The sequence below is a fragment of the Lathamus discolor genome, chromosome 15 (assembly GCF_037157495.1).
Source record: "Lathamus discolor isolate bLatDis1 chromosome 15, bLatDis1.hap1, whole genome shotgun sequence".
Lineage (NCBI taxonomy): Eukaryota > Metazoa > Chordata > Aves > Psittaciformes > Psittacidae > Lathamus > Lathamus discolor.
Window position 1 is genome coordinate 5,051,957 of NC_088898.1, and position 20,077 is coordinate 5,072,033.

Consider the following 20,077-nt stretch of genomic DNA (forward strand, 5'->3'; position numbering starts at 1 on the left):
TCCCTGCTCCATAGGGAGGGTTTGAATGGAGAACTACGCGGCGGGGAAGCGGTACCGCGGCCGGCAGCCTCCAGCGACCGAGCCCCGATGGGAGGGACGCGGCGTCCGCCGCGTCCCTCCCATCGGGGCTCGGTCGCTGGAGGCTGCCGGCACAGGGACCACGTTTCTAAGCTGCTGTTTGGGAGCAGTTCGGGGCTGTAATAAAGCACAACCGGCTGCGGATCGGTGCTGAGTGAGCTCCGGTACAGAAACAGCAGGGAAAAAGCATCTACCACACGAGCAAAGGATGCATGTCCTGGGCAGGATGTCACCATAGAATGGCTTGGGTTGGAAAGGACTCTAAGATCATCCAGTCCCAACTGTCACGGGCAGGGAGACCTTCCACTAGAGCAGGTTGCTCCAAGCCCTGTCCAACCTGGCCTCGAGCACTGCAAGGATGGATCATTCATAACTTTGAGCAGCCTGTTGTGGAGGTTGTGTTCTTAGCTAGGCATTTCTCTTAGAAATAGCTATATTAAAGTGGGGTTTAGTAGGAATTGTCAGGCGGTTGGCCCACATCACCATGGACCCAGCTGCGTTTCAGCCCTGGGTGCAGCTACCTCTGCTCCTAGAGAAAGCAGCAAGCACATCTCCCCCTCCTGCTGCCATTTGCTTGGTCAGAGGCATAGCTATGTCTTCTATTAAGAAATTTTAATGGCTACGGCTCTAGGCAGGTGTCACCAGCTAAAACAGAGTTCCAAGGAGACCACAGAGGGAGAATGAACCACATTTCAGCAGCAGGCACAAGGCAAAGGCTTGGCATTTCTGTAACAGCAGCAAATCTGTGTGGGGATTGGAGATGTGTAATTGTTAGCCCAGGGAGATGGTACGTGGCTGTGGCTCCCTGCTTCTCACCCAAGCTGAATCACATTGTGCTAGTGCTGCTATGTGGTTGTGCTTTGCCGAGCTGTTCTTGGGCAGCAAGCCGGGAGCCCCTGCAATGCAGCAGGTTTGGCACCCCACTCGTTGGGCAGCTTTTTGTGCTGGGAGATGATAGGTTTGTTCCTGGTAGGAAAAGCCCACGTCCCTTCCACTGGACCCACCATTGGGGGTTTCAAAGTCTATGGCAGCAGATGATACACATCTAGCACTACAAAAAGAGTTGAGCAGACCTGATTTCCAGCGCTGTGAGCCAAAGAAAACAGGTAAAACAGGTTAAAAAGTGAAGTGGGCTCCAGCCTGGGGACTCGTTTCTGGTCTGATGGGAGTGACTTCAACTGCTACTTGGAGTCAGGATGCAGCCAGCACAGGGTGGGCTGAGCAAGGGCCGGGCCCAGCCGCATGGGAGTGCAGGGTGGACACACACACACATGCCTTTCCTTTAAAGGAGACACAGCCACCGACCTCTGACACCCTGTGGGAGTGACACTGGCAGGAGCTGGCCGTGTCCTGCTGCCCTCCATTGCGTTGCCTGGTGCCGCAGCGGCTCCTCTGCAGCGGGGAGGGTGTTCGGGTGCTGATACGGGGCTGCAAGCATCAGCTCTGCCCCCTCCTGCCCAGTGCATTCCTCTGCCGCCCGGCCCCTGGGGCCGCCAGCAGCTGGGCTGCTTCATAGCCAGAGCTGGTGGCATCCACTGAGCCAAGCAGAGCCGGGACAGGACGGCTGGGACTGCCTGGCTTCATCAGGATTCATCTTTGCACCTCTGTGACCCCAGCCCATGAGCATCGCACTGCAGGATGCTGTGCAGCAGGACCAGCTTCCACCATGCGTTCAACAGCCTCTCTCTTATCTCCTGGGGCAGGAGGGACTGCAGCTTTGGTATGTTACATACTTGATAAGCAGTCCCTCCCTGGTGGTGGGACAGATGGAGGGATGTGTCTAGCATGGAGACCGGTGGCAGTTCTTTGTTCACTCCATGGTGAGAGACCAACTCTGTGATGTTCCATGACCATGTTCGTCCATATCCTGCAGGAACATGGGTGGTCACTGGTAGCTGGTTGCCCCCATGCCCTGAGGACAGCTGGTGGCCAGAGTCACACCACAGAGCACATGGGATGCTGAGCCTGAACCGGTGCAAATAAGGACCTGGGCTGTGATACTGTATGGAGAACAGCATGGAGAGCAGTGGGGGGATCGATGCTGGTGAGCACAGGGTGTCCTTCGCTCTGCAGGGGAGCGCAGATGTGGTGGAGCAGCCACCATGGACCTGTCACTGCCACTGCGAGCAGCCCTCGGGGAGGCTCCGCAGGATGTCCTCCAGGTTCTGCTTGTCAGCCCGGATCTCAGCCAGGTCGCTCTCCACTGCCCTGATCTTCTCCTGCTGCCGCGCAGCCTCCTGCTGCAGCAGGCTGAGCTGCCCAGCCACGGCGCCCGGTGCGGCCACACGCAGCCGCAGCTGCTGCAGCCGCAGCTGCCCAGTGCTCAGCACCGCATCCACTGGCACGGCCGGCTCCAGGTTACCTGGACAAAGGGAGAGGACAGAGATGAAAAGCAAAGAGCTGGGAACAGAGGTCCTGGACACGCTCCAGACCCTCGGCACCAGGCAAACTATAGGGAGCGGGTGCAGCAGGGCATGGAGGCAGTGCAGCTTCCCAGGGATCGCAGATAAGCAAATAGGGCTGTGGCTGCAGGCAGGGCTGGGGCACATCTCTCTTACAGATGGGTGATGATTTCCACCCCTTTACAAAACTGCTCAGATGCACAAGTGCTGGAGCACTCAGAAATACACCCAGATGATCAAAGCAGGAGGAGATGGAGCAAACCCAACCAGCAACAAAGGAATGAACCCATCTCTTGGCTCCAAAGGGACTGGGCCCTTGACCAAGCCCTGCTCCTCCTGGAGATGCCAAGGGAGATGATTGTCCCCACACCAGGCGTGAGCACACACATTCAGCAAGCTCCAATCCATTCCACATGAGGGCTTTCCTTGAGATATGAGCCCTCAAGAAGCTTTGCTAAGACCCTGGAGCAAAGGCACCCAGCTCAGCCTGGATGCCGGAGGGCAGGAGGGACAGCACCAGCGATCACAAGAGCCTCAGACCCCACCAGGCTGTCCCTTCCGCAGGGCCCTGTCTCACCTAGGCTCTGCAGCAGGTCGTTCAGGGTCTCGATGTCCGCGATGAGCGAGCCCCGGGCTTCCTGGAGACTTTTGGCCATATCATTCACCTCTGTCCCCACCTTCCAACACAGACAGAGACCCAGATCAGGGACACCGCTGCCCCTTGGCTGGACAGGAGCAGGGAGGGAATCCCAGGAACATCCCCAAGGCAATCTCCATACAGTGGAGCCCGAGCTCCTAGGTTGCTCCTTATGCATCCCCCTGTGGGCAAATCCCCTTCCAGGCTCTAGGGAGGACAGCCTGCCTGAGGGTGCCCAGCTCACCTGATGTGCTTCCTCCACGTCCCTCCTGAGCTTCTCAGCCACATGCTCCTGCCGGGAGAGCTCCCGCTGGGTCTCATTGGCACGCATAGCAAGCTGGCTGGCACGCTTGTGGGCATGCTTGCTCTCCTGCAGCACAGCCTGTGCCCTCTGTAAAGGGATGGAGATGGGGACGGTCACATCAGGACATGCAGGGGGACCATGGCTGGCTCCCAGGCTGGAGCCCTGGTCGGGTGCATCCCCCCGATCTGCAATGCAGACAAGGATGGGCTGCGCTGGATGGGCAGCAGGAGCTGTGTTTGGGAGCCCTGTAGCAGGATGGGCTCTGCCTGTGCTGGCTGCCAGCCCAGCCGTGTCCTGCAGCCTAATTTGGGCTTCCTGCACCCCCATTCCTCTGCTCAGACCTTGGTGCTCTCCCCAGCGACTCGCTCAGCCTCCCCGGCTCTCCTCTGGGCTGCAGTGGAGATGGATAAGGAGTTTCCCAGGGTCTTCTCTGCCTGTTTAATCTTCCTCTGGGCCTCCACCATTGTCCTATCCCGCACAAGTGCCATCCTCCTGTGCAGGGCAGCCTGGCCCTTCCGATGCCCCAGCACCTTCCTCATGCCTGTGGGGACAACCTGGCCATCACCAAACTGCCCTTTTCTCCCCTTGGGACCCAGAGCCAGCGCGATGAGAGCCGAGCTGTGGCCAGAGATGCTCTGGCTGGTGTCTTTTACCTTCCACACTGGCCAGGAGGGACTCTGCATCGGAGAGAACAGCTTTTCCATGTGAGATGGCCGATGTGGCTGTGCCGTGGGCAGAGCCAGCCTGGTCCTGCAGCTGGGGAGAGGAGAGAAGGAGTGAGGCTGGGGAGGGGCCAAGGAGCTGCACCCAGCGGGGAAGCGTGGGTCCCTGATCAAGTCTGGTCATGCTTGGCAGGTTTGCTCCTTGGGAGATCTGCGATCCTAAGGGGAGATGTCTCCTAAAACATGCACCCAGACCCCCTCCCAGTCATCGGAGCAGTGGGAATGGGGCTCAGCCATCCTCTGTGCCCTGGGTAGGAGGCAGGAGAGGGATGCATCCAGCCTGCTCATTGCTCCAGCTGGAACATTGGGTCCCCGTCACTTACTCCACAGGGGCACCCCATGCAGGTGAGCAGCACTCACCTGCTTGAAGCCACGAATCCTCTGCAGCTCCCGGTGCAGTCCGGCTGCCAGAGCACGAGATGCCTCCATGGCCTGCAGAGCTGATGGATCCTGCGCCTCCACTGCCTGCTCCAGCGCTGCCGTGTCCTGTGCCAGGTCTCCAGCCAGCGCCGGCAGCGTCTGCTGTGGGGTCAGGGATGTCAACGCTCCATGACAGCAATCTCCCAGCCCGGGAGGCAGCGCTGCCCGATGGGATAGGGATGCAAGCAGGAGCCTCAGTGTGGACGCTGCTCACCTGCCCCAGTGTGGACACTGGCAGAAGTTGCTCGGCCATGTCTGCATTTGCCTGCTGCACAGCTGTTAAAGCTCTCCTGGCCTCCACTGCCACCTCGGCCACGCTAGCACCCAGCTCATCCCGTGCCCGCTGGATTTCCTCGTACCTACGTGCACAGGAAGCCACTGTCACCCGGAGACAGAAAGGATGGAGATGACCGTTGAGACCTGGCCCCAGCCATGGATGCAGCTGGAAATGCTGTGGGCTTCTTTCCCTGAACAGCACGGAGCACCCTGGCTCTCTGCTTTGCAGCACTGCAGTGCAATGAGTTTGATGGGACTCAGCACATCCCTGTCGGGCAGATGCTAAATCACTGTTATCGAGTCTTATAACAGGGACCTGGCCAGGGGCAAGGGGCTGTGGTGCCCCCCAGGCTCCTTTGCAGCCAGTTCCTCACCCAGCCTCCAGCTCACGCTGCACATCCTCTGTCTCATTCCCCTCCAGCAGGCTTCGCAGGAGCTCGGAGCTGGCGTTGGAGGCACGCAGCGCTCTCCCGACCACTGCCTCCACCTGCACCAAGGCGTCCTCATGCCTGCAAGGGCAGGGAAACGCGAAGGGCTGATGTTCGGATCCTGCACCCCGAGCCGGGCAGGCAGCCTCCCCTTCCTGTGTGTGCTGAGGTACCTTATGGCCAGTGCCCGTGCCTCCAGCACCCGGCGGCTCCAGTTTGTGGGCTGCTGAGGGATTTCCTGGGGAATCTCCTTGAAACACAAACAGCAGCAGTGAGACCCCAGCGAGGAGCAGGGACCCCCGGATGTCACCAGCCCAGCACCAAAGCGAACCTCCCAAAGGGCTGGAGGAGGTTTGCAAGCCAGGGAGACAGCTCCTCCTGACCCAGCTGTGAGGAGGGCTGTACCCACATGGACCCAGGGCTTCCCCCTGCAGTGCTGGTCACAGCCCACCCACCAGTCCTGCACATCCCACTGCCCCCCAGGATGGACACCAGCCCCCCCACCCCGGACCCGCACCGTGGTAGCCAGGGTGTCCGCAGCGTGCAGGATCTCCCTCTGTGCCGACTGCAGCGCGGCTCCGATCTCCGACAGCAGGGTGCAGGTCTTGGGGTGTCCGTGGCCGGAGCAGCCACTGGCCTGGCTGGCGTTGCTGAGACAGCCCTGCGCAGTGCCCAGCGCCCCTGCCAGCCGCCCCACCTGTGCCAAGAGGATGGCCCGGGCACCTGCAGGCAGCACAAGAGGCTGCTTGATGCCCATGGATGTGTTCAGGGCTCCTTGATGCTGCCCCAAGGTCAAGACCCTTCCCACTGCCTGCTAATGAAAGAGGAAGGCAACTCGCTCCCGGATGCTCAGGAGGGACCATGGGATGCAGCACCCCAAGAGCACCCCGTGTGCCAATGCTCAGCCCCCTGTAATGCCCATCACTGGCTGTTCGAAACCTCACTGGTGCAAGCATCCCTGCAGTGCTCTGTCCTACACAGCAAGGCATGGCCCCCCTCTCAGTCAACCCATCACCCATGTTGATCCCAGCACCGACCCGGGTCCTCCTTGCACCCACCCACCATGTCACAGCACCCTGTGGAAGCAGAGGGTCCCCAAAGGGTGACGTGGGGAGCGAACGGGTGTCCCCATACCTTGCAGGAGGTGAGCACTAGGCAGCCCATCTCCCCGGGCTGCATCTCTCATCATGAGGGACTGGCCCGGGCGGGCATCACAGCCCGTTTGTTGCAGCCATTCCTCCATCTCCTGCAGCCTGGCCTTCAGCTGGTCAGCCTGCAGCAAAGACACGGGGGGGCCACAGCAGAAGAGTGACGCAGTGCTGGGGCCGGGGTGGTGCACCCACAATGGCAGGACACAAGCAGTACCTCGTCCTTCACCAGCCCATAGCAGGCAGGACACTGCTGGCAGCGGGAGCTGGATGGGTCGAGGAAGAAGTTGGCCTGGCACCGGTCGCACTTGTAGCCCACGAAGCCGGGGCGGCACAGACACGTGCTGTTCTCGTGGCACTGTGGCGTGACGGAGCCCAGCGGCGAGCAGTTGCAGGCTGCAGAAAGGCATCACACCATGCTTGCCGGCCCTGGTTCAGGCACCATGGTGCAGTCGCCATCCCCGTTACCTCTGCAGCCCCTGGCAGAGAAGCCGAAGAAGCCGTGGTGGCACCGGTCACACTGCTTCCCTGTGACACCGGGCTGGCAGGAGCACTGCCCCGTCTGTGCGTGGCACTCGCTGTCCTGTGACCCCATCGGGTGGCATTGGCAGCTGGGGGGATGAATGAGTGATGGATGCAAAGAATAGAGACCAGAGATGGGATCCACAGCCACTGCTGACACCTCACAGCCCCACATTACCTCTTGCACCCCATGGCGGGCTGAAGGTCATAGTAGCCGGGCTGGCAGAGCCCACAGGTTCTGCCTGTCACATGTGGGAGGCAGTGGCACTGGCCCGAGCTGGGATCGCAGCCCTCCAGCCCTGGGGCTGAGCCGTCAGGGTTGCAGCCACAGGCTATGGGAGACAAAACACTGCTTATAGCACGGCATGGGGCTGACAGATGGGACAGTGGGAATGGGGCACCAGGGCTGAGCCCCATAAACATGGAGGGCAACATCCCTCCATCAGACAGGGCTTTGAGTGGATGGAGTATCTCCAGGGAAGGATGGCAGTGGAGGAAGGGGGCAAAGACCAGTTCTAGGCATCTGGGACCAACCCTAACCATCCCTCAAGCCCCTAAACCTGTTGGGCATCCCCTTTTCGCCCTCTGCCTCCACTGCTGGGAGGATTCTGGCTGCAGTGGGACCCATGGGAGCAGGACCAGCCCCCAGGACCATACGTACGTGCGCACTTCCCAGCAGGACTCGCAGCCAGCGCATCCCCGTAGAAGCCCGGCCGACACCTCTCGCAGTGCTCGCCCGTTGTGTTGTGCAGGCAGCGCAGGCACTGGCCGGACACAGGGTCGCAGTTGCCCACTGCGTTGGGATCCACATTCCCATGACACTGGCAGGGGACGCAGGGATGCGCAGGGCCCCTCTGCCCCAGGGGGTCCCCGAAAAATCCATCATCACAGAGCTCACAGCGTTTCCCTGGGGAAGGCGAAAAGGTGGGAAGGATCCAGCCACGCCAGCGCTGCCCAGTGCCCCCTTGCCTGCCCATCCCCAGCCTCACCTCTCTGCCCTGGTGGGCAATGGGTGCAGACAACCTCCCCGGTGCTGGGCACCTCGGTGCAGGGCGAGCCACCGGGGCAGGGGCATGGTTTGCAGTCATCAAAACGCCCTATGAACGGGTTGCCGTAAAAACCAGGGCTGCAGCGCTCGCAGGAGGGACCTTCTGTGTTGTGTAAGCACTGGCAGTGCCCTGCGAGGAGGAACATGGGGCTGAGGGTCTGCAGAAACAGCCTTGAATAACAACAGGGACCGCGGGAGGGATGGAGAGCCAAGTGCTGAGCGCCAGAGAGGGATGCACATCTCCAGCCACGGGATCCCCCTGGGACTGCACATCCCCAGCCACAACTCGGAATGTTTTCCCTCCCTGTCCTTGCTCAAGGAACAAGGTTTTGGAGAGGACACCAGGGCCACATTGCCAGCCCTGCACTCCCCTGCAGTGCTGGGATGAGGTGGCGCTGGCAGCACCGTCAACGTGCCCGGAGTCTGTCGGCGCCTGCGATAATCCACAACACATTTCCCAGCAGCAGCGAGGCGTGTGATCTCCAGCCTGTCATGGAACACGGGAGCAGCCAGCCAGCACCCACCGGGAGCCAGCCGGTGCGTCATGGCCTTCCAAAATCAGCTGGGAGGAGGAGGAGGAGGAAGGATGCCCCCACCTCCAGGCAGATGCTCTGCTTGACTGGAGGAAGGAGCCAGGGGGAGGATTTTTCCCCCCGATCTGTGGGGTCAGGTCATACCAGATGGGTTGCGCAGGAGGGAATTGGGTGTGTTTCCGCTTTCCCCATATCCAGGCAGAGCAGGACGATAGAAAGGAAAGGAAAAGTGGGTGGCAGGAAAAATAAAACCAAAGGGAGCACGCGGGCTGGCAGCGCCCGGGCCAGGACATCAAAAGCCTGGCCCCATCCCTTGGGATTGTGCAGTCGGTGGCACCAGCCCCAGCTCTGCAGGACAAGGGGTGAGTTTGCTCACAAGGGCAAGGGCGCTTGCTGAGCACAAAGTCCCTGCCAGCCCTTCCCATCCCAGCCGTACATCGTTGTAGATCCTCGCCCAGAGGAGGCAGCCAGGGAGGAGCCCCAGGGGCTCCGTCTGGGTACCGAATGCATCATCTTATTCCCAGCGCTGATCAGAGCTGCTGCTTCCTGCAGGGGCGGATGGCAGCACCTCGTGAACCCCTCATGGCTCTGATCTGTTGGGGCTGACAGCCCTGAGGCTGGTGCTGGATTCATGCAGCCAGCTCCGTCTCCAGTTTGCAGTCCTGCCTCCTTTCCCCAATCAAAGCCATCCAGACACTTTGCTGGGAGGAGAGGGGAGAGGCAACACCCCACAAACCACCTCAGACACAGTCACGCTGCCCTGAAGACTTTGCTTTTTCCTCCCTTCAAGCCACAGTCCCTGCTGCAGTCACGCACCTCTGAGCTGGATCTGGAAGCAGAACAGGGCTTGGGCAGGCAGCATGAGAGCCGGATGCTCTGGTAACTTCCAGCAAGCCTGGCGTTGCTCTGTTTTCCTGCTCTTTTCCTTGTTTCTCTGCTCAGGTTTCTGCCCAGTTTGTGGGTGTAAGGGCTGTGCCAAGTCCTGCTCTGCTCATCGGGCAGCAATGCTGCCTGTGAGACCCATCCTGCATCCCTCCTGCCCTGACCCCTGCCTGCCTACTCCTCTGAGGACCAGCACCTCTCCTTCCTCATCCTTGAAGTTCATAAAGCACGCTGAAAGATACCCCCTTATAAATTACCACCATTATTGCTCTTCGTTAATCATCTCTCTTTGCAGTTACAAACCCAGTCCTCACAACCAGTTCAACTTGCAGGTTTTGGGTACCGCAACCTCCCGGATGGTTTCCAGCATCCCTCAGAAGCAAGCAAAGACAGGATCTATCACCCATGCACTTAGCACGGGGTGAATGGGGAGTGCGGGGGTGCACACCTGAGAGGGGGTGACAATCCCCGTGCTGGTTGCAGGCGCAGGGCACGCAGCTGACGAAGGGGCCACCGAAGGGGATCTCACGCTTGAAGCCGGGTGCGCAGGACTGGCAGAACTGCCCGGTGTATCCCGCGGGACACGAGCACTCCTCCACCCAGCCTGCCCCTGCTCCCGGCCCGGCGCGGGCGGATGTGAGCTGGACCTCGCTCAGGGACAGCCTGCCTGCGAGAGCAGAGAGCAGCACGATGGGGTGGCACAGCCCTTGGCTCTGCTATCTCCATCCTGCCTGGAAATGCTCCACACAGGCACGGGAGACCCCAAAATCCCCCTTGGTATTGGTATTTATACCTGCTCTTCCCTGAGAGCCTGATGCTGCTGGGATGTTCCCAGCCCTTTCCCAGCTTGGTCCCAAAGGGGATGAGCCATGGAGGCACTCACCTTGCCCAGGGCCATGGCTCACACGAAGGCGGAGTGCAGTCAGGTTGGAGAGCAGGCGCTGGAAGCTGAAGGCTGACAACGAAGGCTCCACACCCTCCTCTGCCTCATGCAGCCTGTTGGACAAGGAACAAGGGAGGAAAGACAGGGCCAGCCTGACAGCCATGTGCTGCAGAACAGCTCGGCTCCCCACTGGGATGCAGGCACAGCAAGGGGGCACAGTTAAATCCCTGAGGGATGCAGGGAGCACAGGGCAGCCCAGGCAAGGTCAGACACGCTGTGTTCCAAACCCAGCCGAGGTTCCCCAAAGCACCGTGTGGGTACCTGAAGGTGACAGCCTGCTTTCCACGCTGGGGATGACTCTCACTGCTGGGCATGGTGATTTCCAGCCCCTCGCCCTCCAGCACCAGCTGGACCTGGAGCAGGGGCACCCCAGTCTCTATCACTGTCCCCTCCACTCCCAGCAGCAGGGACAGGAGCTGCCCATAACTGAGGCGCTGGTTCTGCAGAAACTTCTCTGCAAGGGAAGAGAAAAGCAAAGGCTGCAGGACATGGAAGGACCAGCTCTGATGGGGCAGCACCAAGAGCCATGGGCACCCTGAGGATGCAGGGCCAGCCCCAGTCTGCTCTCCCAGGGTCTTAATCCACTACTCCAATCCCTCCCCACTGCTTTGTGTTACTGAGACATGCTCAGCTCTGGGACGGAGCCCAGCACCTCACACATCAGTGTAGCCATCCCCACAGCAGAGCAGGACCCCAGGGACCCATCACACGCAATACCTGGTGCAAGGAAATCCATGGGCTCCTCTCCATCCCACTCAGTGGTGATCTCCCCATCAGCCCAGTGCAATGGCAGGTCTGTGGTACCCGGAGCTGCAGCAGTCCAGCCCTCCAGCCCTGTGTGACAACACACAGCATTGCACAGGCAAAGGGAGCAGTGAGTCCCCACCAGCCCAGCGCCGAAAGGGGGGTGCTGCTCTGGGGGTTCTCCCCTTCCTCCCAAGCCTCTAAAGTGTCTTGGAAAGGGACAGCACTTTGTAACACCCTGCTCTGCTCGGGCTCCCTGCTCCCACGCGCTGGAGAGCGGCCCTATCCATCCCCCATCTGTTTATTTTCTTAGGTTTGGAGGAAATTACTATCTTTAAACTTTTGCCCCCCCAATCTGTGCTGCGGCTCCAACATTACTGTGGGCTGCAGAGCACAGGAAGCCCAGGAGAGACGGGGTGTAATTGCATTAAGTTGGTTTCCTTCAGAAACCAGTTAAACTCCCCCCCACTCCCCAGGGTCAGTTATTTCTTCTAGCCCCAGGCTGAACACTTGGAAATCCCTTCCAGGCTGCGCTCCGTTATCAAATCACCCCGAATATGGACCCTTTCACCCAGGACAGGAAACTTCCATCTGATCCAGCTCAGCTGCGGGATGCGGAATGCTTTGGGGAGTGGCCGTGCTGAACCTTTTGCATCCCAGCCCCAAGGCTCTGCCAAACCTGTCCCTAAAAGAGCAGCCCCAAACTGGCTGCATGAAGGGTGGAAAAAAGACTCAGTTTAGAGCCTGGCTCTGTTTCAAGGCCGTGGAAGACATTACAGCAATTGGCAGGGTGGTTTAAAGGCAATCAGGATAAACCAGCGCCTGGCGTGTTCACATCCATCTGCTTGCTGGCGCGCACATCCCGTCGGGATGCAGGCGAGGAAGGGTGCCCAGGGGTGCCTGCAAGGGGACCATGGTGCCTGCAGCCAGTGCTGCACACAGCAGATGGCAGGGTTTCCTTGAGCATCCTGAATGCTTCCAGCCTTGCCGTGCATAGCCATGGATGCAGCAGGGCCAGAACATCCCATCCTGCTCCCCCTACTCCCGTCATCCCTGCACTATCCTAGCCAAGGATGGGGAGAGGAGGGACTAAGGGGGAAATTCCCACAGCGCTCCATCCTTTCAGTTTTTATCTTTCTGAGCTTGGTTTTAGTGCTCCAGCGGTCCCTGGTGTGGTGGCATGGCTGTGCCTGGTCCCACAGCCTGCCCTGAGCCTTGCAGAGCCCTGAGCGCACATCAGCTTGTAGGGATGCCATGGGAATAGCCCATCCCCATGGACCTGGAGGCAAAAGCTGAGGTTTAACAGCAAAAGAGGGGTAATCCAGAGAAACCCCCCACCAACCATCACCACCAGTTATCCCCAAAGGGGGATGCCCAGCCCCAGCCTGCCCAAACTGCCAGGGTTTTGGGGCTGCAGCTGGCACAGCGGTGCCCTCCATTCCACCCAGGGCTGGGGCTGGTACCTTGGCTGAAGTCAGAGCAGATTTGAGCCACCTCGTAGCCGTCTGCCGCTGTGCAGGCAGTGGAGTGGCCATAGCAGAAGCAGCTGGTGCAGCCAGCGGCGTTGTGGGGCTGCAGGTTGAACCAGCCCGGCTGGCACCTGTGCACGGGGAGGAAACAGGAGCCGGTGGCACAGGGGACCACAGCAGCATCCCATAGCAGGGACTGGGGACAGCTCTGAGTGAGCCCAAGCCCAGTGATCCAGAGCACCTTGGTAGGGCTTCTGCAGGGAGTGACCCTGCAGGATTCCCACCCCAAAGCCTTTCAAAGGGGTCGTGTAGGGGGTTGGAAGCAGCAATGCCCCACGGGAGGGAAGATGCCTACTCCACACTGACCACTGGGCCCCACCATTGATCCAAACCTGGAGAGGCACAGTGGTCCCATCCCCATCCGGGGGTCACTGTGCTTACCTGTTGCACAAGTGTCCCTCCACCCTCTCCTTGCAGGTGCAATGGCCCGTGTTGGGATCGCAGGAGCCCACACTTCCCGCTGGGTCACAAGAGCAAGGTCTAGATAGGGCAAGATAAAGGCATGATGTGAGGTCCAACCCTGTCCCGCTGCTCCCACCCGAGGCCGGGCTCATCCTCACCTGCAGCCGCCTTCGCTGAGGCTGTGGTACCCGTCCTTGCAGCGCTCACACTTCCACCCCGTCACGTTGGCTTTGCAGAGGCAGGTCCCCGAGCTATCGCACTGCGGCTGCAGGGAGCCTGCGGGGACCCCGGCCAGCCCTGAGGCTCAACCCCAGGGCGATGGGGAGCCCCCGGGCAAGGGACAACCAACCCCGACCCTCGCCACCGCCGAGCCAGGGCTAGGGCAGGGGTCTGGAGCCGGAGGCCGGCTCGGTGCGGGCGCGCTCACCCGCGGGGTGGCAGTGGCAGGGCTGGCAGGCTGCCTGCGGCTCCCAGCGGTAGTGGCTGGGCCGGCAGCGCTCGCAGTGCGGCCCGGCCGTGTTGTCCCGGCAGTTGCGGCAGTGCCCCCCGTGCCCGCTCCGCCGGAACAGCTCCCGGTCGTAGAAGCACTCGTCCGAGCGGCCGCTGCAGTTGCAAGCTGCGGGGAGGAGGGGGGGAAGCAGGTTGTGGTTGGCACCTGGGGGGCAGAGGGGTTAAAGCAACGTTCTATGGGGCTGAGTGAGCCAGAGGGGCTGCTTGGCTCAGCAGTGGGAGCTTCTGGCAATGACTCTGCTGTTGGATGGTAGGCGCGGTATCATGCATGGAGCAGATGGCTGCATTCATGGCATAAAGAAATCTTGCGGAATCCCAGGAGGATGCTGTGAAGGGGTCAGATCCCAGCCTGGTTTGTGTTGGAAAGGACCTTAAAGCTCATCCAGTTCCAATTCCCTGCCGTGGGCAGGGACACCTCACACTAGAGCAGGTTGCTCCAAGCCCTGTCCAACCCAGCCTTGAACACTCCCAGGGATGGATCATTCCTCCCTCCCTGCCCAGAGCAGCCTTACTGGATAGAGCAGGCACTTCCAACCCATGCAGTAAGGGCAGGAGCTTCCAGACGTGCTGATGCAGCACCAGCAAACCCCACTGGGACCAACCACACACCATGACCACGGTGCCCGCCAGGAGATACTCACGCAGACACTCATTGGCAGCCTCAGCGGTGCCGCGGGCCCAGGGCCGGTCCTGGTGGAAGGGCTGGCAGCGCTCGCAGTCGGTGCCAGCTGTGTTGTGCTGGCACACACACACCAGCTGCCCGGCCTCGTCCGGTGCACACTCGCTGGCATGTCCATTGCATTTACACCTGCAGCAAGGCCCCAGCACAGGGGTGAGATGCTCTGACACCGTGCGGGCAGCAGCCGGCACTGGGGCCATGCCCAGGCTGTGCAGTGAGGCAGGTTGCCCAGAACCATAGAATGGTTTGGGTTGGAAGGGACCTTCAGAGGTCACCTACTGCAACCTGCTGCAATGAGCAGGGACACCTTCAACTAGACCAGGTTGCCCAGAACCACATCCAGCCTGGCCTTGAGAAGCAGAAAGCTTTGAAGGAAGCAGCTCAGGTTGTGCTGGCACTGAAGCTGCCCATTGTGTCCCTGAGGTGCTCCCAGCCCGGCCAGCCCTTAGGTCGCACACTGAGGGTGGCCTGTGTGAGATGCTGACCAGCTCCAATTGGGGGGAATGAGATGACAGTGATGGGGACTGCTGGCCAGTGGGGAGCAGCCATGGCCCTGCCCGGGGCAGGCAGCTCTTACACATGACAGAGAGATTTCTCACTCCTCCCAGCTGGAGCACAGCCCAAGGGCAGCACCAAGTGGATGCCACCAGCTTCTTCATCCCACATCTGCTCCCCCCATCCCACCAGCAGCTCCTCAGGCCATGGCCATGCTCCAAGCTCCTCCACCAGCCTCCAGGTATCTCCCCACTAGCACCACAGGACCCCTCTTTTACTGCTCCCAGGGACCAAGCAGGGCCACAGGAGTAGTAACACAAGCCCCAGCACCATTAAAAGCCATGGGAAGCATTAAAAGCTGGGAGGGGGCAAAGCAAATACAGCTGGTGGCAAATGGAGAGAGCTTGAGGGGAAAAAGCCCACAGCTGAAAGGGCTCAAGGTTTCATCACTCATCTCTGCACTGCCAGCTCTGGTTTATACATGGAGGAAGCCACATCTGGGCAGTTTGCCCCAAAAACGCAATTCAAACAAGACCAGGAAGGTCCCACCACTCCTGCTCTCACCTGCCACCAACAGAGAAGTCGGAGATGGCATAGTAGTACGACTGCAGCACCTTGGGGTCCTTGAAGATGTCATCCCCAAACGTGTTGAGCCGGTTCAAGGAGATGAGCAGGTCAGTGACGGTCACCCACTCCTACAGGAGACACGGGGAAGATGTCTGGACCACCAGCTCCCCAACCAGGATGCATCCTGCAGCTCTTCTTACAAGGATGCAGGGCACCACAGGCATTAGCGCACTCAGTCCCAGGGCACCAGGCGCCATCTCTGCTCCCCCCCCAGCAGCACCTGCAGTGCGGGGCTTCCATCGAAGTTGTACGCGCTGGGCCGTCCCTCGAGGGTGGAGAAGGCCACGTTGCCCCCGCTCAGTGGGGAGATGTCACTGAACTCATCAGTGCAGAAGGCGACCTGCTCGTCCTCCCCCGGGCGCAGGTAGAGCCGCTGCCGCTTCCCATAGGTCTTCTCGCAGGATGCACTATAGTACTGGAAGGGCACCCAGGGCCCCTCGGCGCGGCTGCGCTTGTAGATGGCAAAGCTCTCGGGGCGGCTGGTGTGAAACTTCAGCCTCACGTAGGTGATCTCATAGGCTTTGCCTAGGGACAGACCCGCGATGCTGTCACCATCTCCCGACGGGCATCAGCATCCCAGAACTCCATCCCGCACAGCTTCCAGCACCCTCCTGCGCTGACCCTATCTACCACAGCTAAAAGAGGAGAAAACAGCACCCTGCTACTCATCACTGCAGCCCAAACCCCATCCGGATCCATCCAACCAGACGGGTTGCAGGATCAAAGAGCCACTGCAAAACCAGGCTTCAACCAGCAGCCAGAGGGGAAAAGTCAGGCCCAGGGCATTGAGGAGCATCCCCAGGACAGCAGTGCCACAGGGACAGGGAGGTGGGAAGGGTCAAGGCCAGTCCCTTCCCAGGGACCTGCATGCTGGGACCCAGCATTGCCGCTGTCTTTGCTGGGATGAAAACAAAGAGAGGCACCAATCCCAGGGCAGCTCTGACAGCGCTTGAAAGAATTAACAAAAAAGGGGAAAGAGAAAACACCAAAGTGAACATCAGAACCGCTTAATTGCCAGAGATGAAGGACCAGCTCAAAGACTGGATTGCTCCATAACAGCACTGCTTCTGACAGCACAAAACAATTAGCTGCAAGGTTTTGGCTTTATTTGAAAAGATAATGAGTTGGGAATGTTAGAGGGGTTATTCCGGGACTAGGAAAACAAGCCTTTAATTGGGCCCATATGAATACTGTCGCATATGTGCTGCAACTTTGCTGCAGGGGAGCCGAGGCAGCCCAGCTACCAGCGCTGGGAAAAGCAGCTGCCTCCCATCAGGGACATGGGGAGCACCCGGAGGGGGACGCACAGACCCATTCACAGCCCACCCAGAAGTGATGAGGACCAGGGAGGGGCCACAACTGGATCGTCCCATCACCGCCATGCTCTGGGATTGCAACAGCGGGGGTGCCCCTGCCTGCACCCCGTACAGGGGGGATGCCCAGCAAGTGCTGGTTCCCAGACAGCACGGTCCCTGTGGGGATGTCAACCAAAGCAGCGAGGTCAGGGCCATCACCTTCTGGAGCAGTTTCCTCTGGGAGAGGAAGGGAGCTCAGCGCTGTGTCAATAAACAGCCCCTGCCCCAAGCAGCCCTGCACAAGGGGAGGCACCGCTGGGCTGGGGGAGCCCAAGCTCGGTGCCTCCAGCAGGGGTGGAGGAGCCTGGCTGCACTGGGAAGCATCCCGAGGGAGCGCGTGCTTTTCCCAGACAAGCGTTTAAATCAGCCTCATTCTGCTGGGAGAAAAGAATTCCAGACAATAACCGGGGCTGCTTGTCTACCCTTTGCTGCTCGGGGAGGTGTGACACATCCCAAAGCCGAGTGTGCAGCAGGACAGGGATGCTGGGAGGGTGCACAGGCAGCGGAGGGTGACAGCACCAGGAGCCCCGATTGCTCCCTTACATGTGCTGCCCTCGGGTATTTTGGGTTCCTCCCTGATGTCTGAAGGGTAAACGCAATGGCCACGCAGGCTTGGGATTAGCGATCTGCTCCGAGTCGGATGCACTGTAACAACGCGGCTGAAACCTCTCAGAGAAGAGAGATTTAAAGGAGGATAATGTAATTAATGCCAATCAACGGCACGCAGGTAAACACAGGTCTTGGACGCCTCATTTGATATGTTAGTTACTAAGCTCCCCAGGTAACCACGCTGCAGAGCCTGCAAGACATCTGACTCGGGAATGAGCAAGATGAGCAGCATGGCAGGGGCATGCTCCATGGGTTAAAAAACCTGATTACTCAGTGGAGCTGATGAGCGAGGACTCGTCCTGGGCCACATTTGGGAGCTGCAGGGGCCACTTGGGTTTTTCCTCCATAAACCAAGGGAAAGCATTAAGGTAGCAATAAAAATCTGCAGTTAGGACAAGAACAGGGCCCAGCAGCTGTGGGAAAGGTCACAGCAATGCACTGGGCACCAAAACGGCACTTTTCGGCACAGCAAAGTAGCTGAGCCATGCAGGAGGAAGGGTGCATTTGCAGGGGGATGCTCTGGTATCATCACTCTGAGTGCTCTGCCTCAGGAAGGGACACAGTGACCAGGACTGCAGATGAGCTCAGTGCAACGTTATGGCCTTGGATGTGTTAATGGGAGACAGACACAGCAGGGAGGTCACAGGGGCTGGGCAAGACTCCACTGGAAACCCAAGTGTGGGGTCCAACAAGGCTGCAGCTGGGGGAGAACCAGAACAAAGACTGGGAAGCGAATCCTGAGGCTTGGGCGGCTCAGGCTGGGCAAGGGGCTGCTGCGCACATTGGTGTGCTGGAGCCTGCACAGATCCATGTGCTGAGCTGGGACTGGTGGCCACAAACTCGCCCGATGGCGGTGGCTTGCTTGGCCTCGCAGGTTCCATTCAGATTGTCTGTGCCCCGGGTCAAACAGGAGTGAATGTGGGGCAATGTGACAGCCTTTGTTAGATGGGTGAGTGGCCGGCAGATACCCTCCCATGGGGCTGGCAGGAGCAGGCTCCTCCTGCATCACTTCTCATGCCCAGCAGGGAGCCCAGCCCTGGGGACAAGGACCAGATGTCCATCTGCTCACAGGGGGCTGGGAAAGCAGTGACCTTCACCCAGCCAAGCAGCTCCTATGACACTGCTGGGCGGGCACAGACCCTCCACCATCACCCCAACCCCGGCCACTGGGTCCCACCAGCATTCGCTCTCCCCTTACCGGCTCCAATCACAGCCCCTCCACTACCCCCCGTCGGCATGCAGATGGCAGGAGACTGCAGAGAATGAAGGGTTTACAGCGCTGGCCAATAGTCAGGGTAGTTTAGATGGCAGACAAATGTTAGAAAAACCTTTTTAAAATGCCAGGCATGCCCCATGGGTCTAAGTACCCTCCGAGTGAGCGGCTTGAACAGTATTTGAAATGTAGAGGGTCAGATCCCAGCTGGGAAAACTGGGATTGTGTGCGCAGAGCTCTGGGTCCATGAGACGTACTGGGCATCCTCAGCAATGCACAGGGGTGAACAGCACAGGCTTGGCCCCACGATGCTCACTCACAGCAGGCAAGGCTCCATGTGGGGGGCCAGGGGTAGGGACCTGCCTGTCCCCTGCTATGTAAACTTGCATAAAAGGTAAAAAGCAGCCTCACGAGAGCAGATACCCCAGGCAGAGGTGGCTGGGAAACAGCACAGGCTGACACAGTGCTGGCATCCTCACCCCACAAAGGACCAGAGCACTGCTGATGGATGGGGCAGACCCTCCCCGGGTCCTTTCAGTGATCTCCCCATAGAGGGCATCTCCCTTCTAACACCCCCTAAAAGCCCCGGGGAACATCCTGCCTTTAACCCCAAACCAGCACCAATTGCTATGGAATGCAGGAGCATCCGCACCCAGATATCGGCTGCACCCACTGCCCATGGAGCCCCGCAGGGGCTCCCACCAGCACTTACCCAGATGGAGGGTGATGTTGACAGAGTTGGGGTGCTGGATGCCGAAGGCCATGGACTGGCTTTGCCACCAGGTGCTCTCCTCCTGGCTATGGAAGTCGGTGAGGAAGGAGGCGTTGTGGTGGTGCCGGGGGTCGCTGGCATCGCAGCGGTGGCACAGGGCGCTGGCGTGGCGGGCGCCCATCTGCAGGCAGTATTCCTCCGGGGGTGAGCCACACGTGTTGGTGGCCTGGGCAGCCCGGCCGAAGGCAGCGTTCTCAAAGACAGGCATGCAGCGGCGGGGCTGGCCCCGGGGGTCCCAGCAGGAGGATGAGCCCCCCGCCCTAAGCACCAGCCACAGCAGGGCCACCAGCCAGAGCACGGGATGTTGTGCCATGCTGGGGCTCGCCTGCCCGGACTCTGAGCCTCCTCCGGATGGCATAGCGAGAGCAGGCGGGACAGGATGGGATGGGATGGGACAAGTCCCCCTGCCCGGCACCTCCTCTCGCTCCGAGGTCCACCTTGTGGAAGCTGCCGGGAATGTCGGAAGTTCCATGTGTGAACGCCGGCTGTGAGGTTTGGGCTTCCCCTGGTCCCACACGCTGCTGGGCTGGGCAGGATGGGATCCCTCCAGTGGAGATTTGCTTTGGGGATGGGGTGTTTGCACCTTGATCTGCACAGGTGGAGCTGAGCTTCTCCATTTCTCAGCCCCACCGGTGAGCTCGCGGTGATACATGCCCCACATGATGGGTTTTCCCTTAGACTGGGGGGGGGGGGTCTCCACTTTTCTCACTGCCCCAGAATCGAGAGCAGGGCGATGGAAAAGCTTTGGAGCAGACCCAGCACTCTCTTCTCACCCCATAAATCACACTGCTCCCTCACT

General features: G+C 59.9%; 1 protein-coding gene across 3 annotated transcripts; it reads right to left on the bottom strand.

The window, feature by feature from the left end:
• Positions 1–675: 675 nt before the first annotated feature.
• On the bottom strand, positions 676–19,651 carry LAMC3 (laminin subunit gamma 3). 3 transcript variants are annotated; one of them, XM_065695695.1, is made up of 28 exons: positions 19,219–19,651; positions 15,550–15,854; positions 15,267–15,397; positions 14,170–14,336; positions 13,446–13,634; positions 13,177–13,294; positions 12,998–13,096; positions 12,551–12,687; positions 11,061–11,177; positions 10,605–10,797; positions 10,284–10,396; positions 9,849–10,067; positions 7,927–8,115; positions 7,599–7,844; positions 7,116–7,269; positions 6,884–7,026; positions 6,633–6,811; positions 6,402–6,540; positions 5,785–5,990; positions 5,441–5,517; positions 5,214–5,348; positions 4,778–4,922; positions 4,504–4,665; positions 4,075–4,177; positions 3,763–3,962; positions 3,362–3,508; positions 3,058–3,157; positions 676–2,440 (listed from the first exon to the last, which is right to left on the bottom strand). In XM_065695695.1, the coding sequence occupies exons 1-28, from the start codon at positions 19,634–19,636 to the stop codon at positions 2,190–2,192; spliced, it is 4,782 nt and encodes a 1,593-aa protein (XP_065551767.1). In that variant the 5' UTR covers positions 19,637–19,651; the 3' UTR covers positions 676–2,189. The 3 variants fall into 3 exon arrangements, with proteins under 3 accessions (XP_065551767.1, XP_065551766.1, XP_065551764.1); XM_065695694.1 differs by having other exon boundaries at positions 4,504–4,662; positions 13,446–13,673; positions 19,219–19,625; XM_065695692.1 differs by having other exon boundaries at positions 13,446–13,673; positions 19,219–19,625.
• Between the last annotated feature and the right edge of the window lie 426 nt (positions 19,652–20,077).